This window comes from Melanostigma gelatinosum (assembly GCF_949748355.1).
Source record: "Melanostigma gelatinosum genome assembly, chromosome: 14".
NCBI classification, from domain to species: domain Eukaryota; kingdom Metazoa; phylum Chordata; class Actinopteri; order Perciformes; family Zoarcidae; genus Melanostigma; species Melanostigma gelatinosum.
Genome location: NC_136647.1, coordinates 12,147,774 through 12,154,501, shown reverse-complemented (window position 1 = coordinate 12,154,501; position 6,728 = coordinate 12,147,774). Strand labels below are relative to the sequence as shown.

The 6,728-nt window shown below is 42.2% G+C and overlaps 1 protein-coding gene across 1 annotated transcript; it reads right to left on the bottom strand.

The window, feature by feature from the left end:
• Positions 1-1,507: 1,507 nt before the first annotated feature.
• Positions 1,508-3,068, bottom strand: ovca2 (OVCA2 serine hydrolase domain containing). The gene is made up of 2 exons (XM_079283781.1): positions 2,722-3,068; positions 1,508-2,311 (listed from the first exon to the last, which is right to left on the bottom strand). Exons 1-2 carry the CDS (start codon positions 2,873-2,875, stop codon positions 1,764-1,766), a joined length of 702 nt encoding a protein of 233 aa, XP_079139907.1. The 5' UTR covers positions 2,876-3,068; the 3' UTR covers positions 1,508-1,763.
• Positions 3,069-6,728: the final 3,660 nt, after the last annotated feature.

The following is a 6,728-nucleotide window of genomic DNA, read 5'->3' as shown; positions in this document are numbered from 1 at the left end:
TGTGCAACAGGGGGAACAGATTCCTGAGAAGGGAGTCACGGCTCTGTTGTAAAACTTACTGGCAAGAGTGAACCTCTGTGTTTTTCTTAGTGTTTCCCTCGCTCACTCACTCTCACTCTCCATTCGCCTGAAGTTGTTATCAAAACCATGTGTATGAGTGTGTGTGTGTGTGTGTGTGTGTGCTGTGAGGTCTTGGAGGGACACAAGGGCCACGGGGGAGCACAGGAGACAGTGAATATGAGGACTATTATGGAGAAACGAGACCACGACATAGCCATGATATGTGGGTGTGTATGTGTCAGTTGCAGCAGTGGCTCATAAGATGTTGAAACAGGTAACATGTTAAAAAAAACATGAAGACAGATTAAGAGAGCAAGAGTTTTCACGTACAGGAGAGGAAGTTGATGCTAACTGTGGAATCTCATGTCAGGAAGGCAAATAACCACAACAGCGCGCAGTTGTCTGTAGTTTTCAGATCAAGAGTGGATCGCGAGACAACCAGACGACTATTTTTGTCCATGTCATGGATGCAGCAGACATATGTTGCGCATGACACACAGGATGTGAAAGGGAGGAAGATGTTGCGGAGAGTTCGAAGCAAGGTTGAAGGAGATGAAAGCAAAACGGGAAGGAGGGAGAGGAAGAGGTGGAGGAGAGAGAGCACACATCTGGAAACAATCGCAAGAGTGCAGTCTGACGTGCACATGCTTCAGCTGTAAAAGAACAACATGTCCTTAAACTTGTGCAAAAACATGTCGATCTAACTCCCATATGAGGTGCCACCTTCATGCATCCCTGTAAACAAAACACCTCAACGAGTCTTTGAGATGCATCGCCTCTGGATGGCAGACCAACTTGTCATTCATGCAACTTCCATGTGGGTGAAAATGACTCAGTAACCACACGACGACGTGTCGAGACGACTCCAACAATTGATCGTTTCCATTCGTACAAACTCTGAGGCAAAGACATTTTTAACACCTATTTGTTTCCGTATGAGGTTCTATTGTTACACAGCTACACGATTAAAGCAGTTTGCAAAGCAATGTTGTGCAAAATATTTCTCAAACTAATTAAATCAAGGTTTTTTTCCATCGTGGCTCTGAAATAAAATTCTTGTTTTAACTTTCCACAATTATGGAGGAGTGCTCTCAGGACCTCAAAAATGCAGTCCTCTGATGATGTGGCGTTGCTTATATGAAATGAGATTGCAGCACGGGAAAAGAATATAAAACACATATACAATTATTTCCATATATTCATTTAGTTTCCAAAAATGTCCTGATTGCTCCCATCTGCCAACCAGACCTGTCTCTGTCTAAAGGCATCAGTGTGCTGCAAACACAGTACTCGTTGGATCGCCTTGCAGCGTTTGAAATTCCGTTTATATTGTAACAAAGTCATCATGATAGCTTTTAGTTACACATGTTTTTTCCACTATGATGAATTTAAATATATGTTAAGTAATGCATTAGCAATTATTTAAGCAATAGAGTCTTAATAAAGGTGACTTGAAAGAAAGAAACAATTGTCACTTTATTTGATTGTTTGTTACAACACATCTTCCCTCAGAAGGACAGCAGTCATTGCACTGTTTTGGACAGATAAGATCAGAAGCCAATATTCATGTCATGAACTTTGCATTTTTTACCCAGAGCACCTCTATAATCAATTAAGGCATCACACGATTTATTTTAGAATATTACATAATCAAAATTCTTGAGCCTTATTTAAGCGCTTGAGTCTGATTCGCAGCTCTTCACTTATTCAGCACCTGACCGAGTTTCTGAAACTTTGGTTTCTGACTGGAACCTCTTGAGAAAGTCCTGGTAGGCTTGTCTGTGAGCAGATGGAGCCGGGACAAAATGGCCACCAGGATGTGTCAAGACCTGAGGGTCTCGGAAGGAGGGGAGGAGCTCCCTGCTCATGTTGTCGGGAATGACTTGGTCTTCCAGTCCAAACACATGCAGCGAGGGGATCTGGAGGGGAGGGCTGTAGAATTTCTTGTGCTCCTCACATGCGCTGCGGAAACCAGCGACAAGGATGGAAAAGCGGAAGCTGAATTCTGGCTCCAGTTTTTGCTCCTGAAGAGAGCACAACATGGCTACAAAAGCTGCTCCCTGACTAAAGCCCAGGATGCCATCAAATGGACCTTGGGTCTTCACGGCTTCTCTCACAGCCTCCACGCTCTCGTCGAGCCCCAGGCTGGCCTCACACTGCTGCTGAGCACTAAAGCTCCGAGCCTGGACATCAGAAAACCACCAACCCCTCAAGTCCTCGGCGCCTCCAGGTCCATTCTCCTCCTCCAGAGCTTTCGAAACGACAGAAGAAGAAAGTGGTTATCCTGCTGTGTTACATTCTCAACAATTAAACGGGAGGCCCCACAGACGAGTGGGCCAAAGTTGATTTTATTACTCTTTACATTAGGACTTAAACATTTATTGAATCTTTAATTTGGTTGTTAGTGCAGGGAAATAGATGAACATTTCCTTAATTGTATGTATTTTTAACATTCTGTATTCTCAATATTCTTGTAACTCATTCCTAAGTTGTTAATGGGTCATTGTGGAACACCTATTAAATGCATGCAGCAATCTACAAAGTGAGAGCAAGCTTGTCAACCTCTAAACTTTCAATAACATACATGTCAACGAGCTATTTATACTTAACGTTACACCTACAGTGTGTTTTGTTTGAAGGCAGGTGGAGAGTTTGACCCACCTTCACTGCTGGCTTGCTGCACACAGTGCGGCGCGCTCAGGTAAACGAGCTCCGCGTGTTTCTTCAACAGCTTCCGCAGAGCTCCCGTCTTTATCCGGAACGAGCTGCCGTTCTGACGGTAACCGTGGATGCACAGGACCCGGAGAGGTGCCATGAAGGAGTTAGCTTAGCTGACTTAGTTAAAGCTAGCCGGGGAAGGGCGTTTCAGTTACAGTTCAGCTAATATTTACTTTAATATCGGTATGTAACCGCTTTTACTGGTCAGATAAAGTACACATCATTTGAAAGACGAAGAGTTGTGTAGCTTAATACCGAAAGTGTAACTCATGAAGTCAGCCGGAAGAAAACAACAGTACTTCCGTTTATTATTTTCAAAATAAAACCCTACTTGCGTAACGTGACTGAAATGTTTTTCTCATTACCACTGTCTAAAATAAATAATACAGTTAAAGATGAATACACAGCAAATGAGCATGACCTCGACATTTTAAAATATCTCTTGACCCTGTCAAAATTGTCATATTTAATATGTTTTTAGAGAAGCCAACCTGATTCGCTTGACCCTGACTGTCAAAACATTCATCAGTCTGTTTTTCCTCAGATGACACTCAGTGACTCTCGTGGCTCAAAGTGACAGAAGTTTTTGACATCCTTTCAAATCAAACTTTTTTCTTCTACATTACTGCTTTCCTGCAGTGGCTGCTCTGATTAACAGCCTGCTGAACATATGGCTCATACTTAAGATACAGCAACTATTCAGCTAAATGGCTGTAATCTTGTGTTGACTTAATGAGGTAAAGAGGAAAAAAATATTATCTTGTGTGTCATTGTATTCCATTCACATCCCATGTTGTAACATAAAGACTTAGATTTGTCAAAACATGCTGCAAAGTTGAACTTCTGAGAGTTGAAAGGTAAATAAAATCTCTGACACTGACGAGTGTATTCTGGTCTGAATTATTTGGACAGAAAGTTATGAATCCACTATCATTTTTTACAATAAATGAATTGAGTGGCTTTTGCATGATAAAGTTTTACACATTTCCGTAGAGAAGTGCAAATCAATTAGAACATGCATTTGTGGCCTTGAGCTACTTTCATGGTGAATGGATGCCTTATAGAGCCTTTCTACCGTAGCGACCAAAGCACTTAACAATTAGCCTCTCATTCACTCATAGACACACATTAATACACTAGCAGTGGCAAGGCGGGGGTCAGTGTCTTGCTCAAAAACAGTAGAAGCCGAGGAACCCCAAACCTTGTGATTAAAGGACAACCTGCTCTACCTCCTGAGCCTCAGCCACCCCATAAACAGGCTATAGAAAGCCCAGAACTAGCCAGAGCAACTCAGTTTCTGTTTAAGGACTTAAAATAAGACACATTCACACTCATGATCTTAACCATTCAAAAATAAAAAAGGGAAAATAATCAAGCAGAATTCTTCCTTCCACCTCTCACCCTCATCACAGATGCTTTTACTGTCTGACTGATGCTCTATAGTGTTTGCATGCATTTCTGGGGCAGGACGATTGACTCTGCTAACTGGTGAGAGGCTGACCCCTAAAGACTCAGATGAGAATGTATCTTGCTACATCTCAGGCGAGCCAGGTCATATAAAGCAGCTGTTGAAAAAATCATGACATTTTTTTCAGTACTTCAATTTTTCATCTCGCCACACAAAAAAAACTGACAAGGAACTTTATTTTCAACACAGATAAAAGTGAAATGCTAATTCTAGGACACAGGAGCTCACTTATCAGACTCTCTTTCAGCTTCAGTGGCAGCGCACTTCTCCCAAAGGACTCTGTGAAAAATACAGACATTATCTTTGATCCAGATTCCCTTTTGACAAACATATGAAGGCAATATCCCAAACACCACATTCTCACTCCAGAATGATATGCAAGAGTTGGCATTCAGCCAGTCCTCCTAATGTTTTGAGGATGGCCCAAAGCAGTGACAGCCATGAAAAAAAGAATGGATGATAGTTTAATCAGGTCTAATCTGCATCGATGTATCATGCATTGCCCACGTTTTCCTATAATTCCAGACATCCAAAAACAATGTTTTATGCATTCCTAATGTTGTACTGGTGTGTTCTTTTCTGTTGACTCATCTTTAACATATAGCCTATTTAGCTTTTCACTGATAAAAAAAGAAATAATTCACGTGGCTCCGGGGCACACCTTCTATGTTTACGAGATGTTTTGTGAGCATGTGTGTGTTATGAAAGAGCTCAGGGTCGGGGTTTACCCAGCTGGGATGTGACAATAAAGCAGGGATGATGGCGACTGTTTCGTAGGTGTGGCCTGAAGGCAAGGCAAGCTTCTGATTCAGAGAGATGGTTTCCACTGCTTCTGTGTCAGGGCCTCCGTCAACGAGTGATAGTTTACTTTGATGATGTTTTTGGAGTGGTCTCACAGACAGGCTCCCTCAATTAGGTATTTTTTTTTGCTGAAAGAGCTCACGTGTTGCCTGGCCATGACGCACATGCTAATTAGGGAAAATGGAAAAAAAAAATCCCCAAGGGACAAGGCTGCTGTTGATGTTCTCCAGCACTGGTGTGGAGCCATGTGTCCTTCCCCTAGGGAGGCAGAGAAAGACACCTTTACTGGTGGAGACAAACTGCTCCCCTGTTTCATTTTGTATTTTTAATTCCTTCTAGTGTTGGTTATTGCAACATTTTACTCTCTGGCTTTCCCAGCTCCACACTTGCATATCCTCCATTATTCAAAACTCAGCATCCTGAGCACTCATGTGGATCTTACAATATAACAAGAACACCCTTGCAGGATCACATCCTAACATAAAATAAATAACTAACATATCAAAATGAGCATTTCATCATGAACCACTGTGTTAATTATCTTAATTCCTACATTACAACCCTTAGATACGCCTATAATGGCAACATAATATAATCTTCATAATTCGTCTATAATATGAGACTATACTGTAGATGTCAAGATACCTACATAACTTAAATTATGACAACTGCAACCAGAAGTCAACATATGAGATGAACAGTGAATAATGAGCCTTGCATATGGGCAGAGACCATTGAAATATCCATATCCAATCATTTGTTTTAACACAATGAGGCGTATTAAAAATGCAGGAGAGCTTCAAACTAGCAAAATGTAAAAAGGCCTTGGAGTAAAAACAAATCCATGCTCGTGGCGTTGTGGAAAAGATTGTGATTACTGTAATTTGTGTTAATATTTGTAGAATGGCTACGGGCAAAGGTAGACAACGTGGCAAATCTGTTTTAGAAGAAGACTTTAACAAGTTACCAATTATGGCTGTAGGGTTAAATTAGGTCTTCCCTCTAATAGTCCACAGGGGGGCAGTGGTGCACTGTAATTTCAGGTTGTACGGTTGAAGCAGACCTCACACCTCCCTGGCTGCAAAATACGACCAGCAAGCTAAACCTACCTGTGTGCGCGCGAGAACACAAGAAAACAAATCCTCTGCAAGTAATTGCACAGAATAATGATTGAGAGGGGAGTTAGGAATTAGGAAAATTCAGAAAACACTGTGCACACAGACGGAGAATTACAGTGTCTGTAACAAGAAACTCCTACATTTATTCTCACAGTAAAGTCAGCTGCTGATGCAGGAACCAGTGCAGATGACCATGGAGGACACACAGGTTAAGCTTCACAGCCAGAGCCAGGAACCGAAATAGAAAGGGGGGGGGGGGGGGGGGGGGGGTGTCATGAGGTCAGAATGGCCTGCAGGTTGTGTCCTCCAGTGGACGATCTGTGCCGCTGTCCTCTACAGTGACATGATGAGAGACCCTGTCATTCTGCCATGTGATCTGTGAAGTCTGTGTGGACATAAAGGAGGACGGAAAGGAGTGTGACGAATCTCCTGTCTGCTCCCGATCCTCACTGGAGCTGGTGATGTAGGCCATACACAGTGTGAATGCCCCTCGGAGAAAAGCAGATGGATGAAAAGAAACCCATTTTTATGCTTGTTGGAAGTGCTTATCTTTAACTTATAAG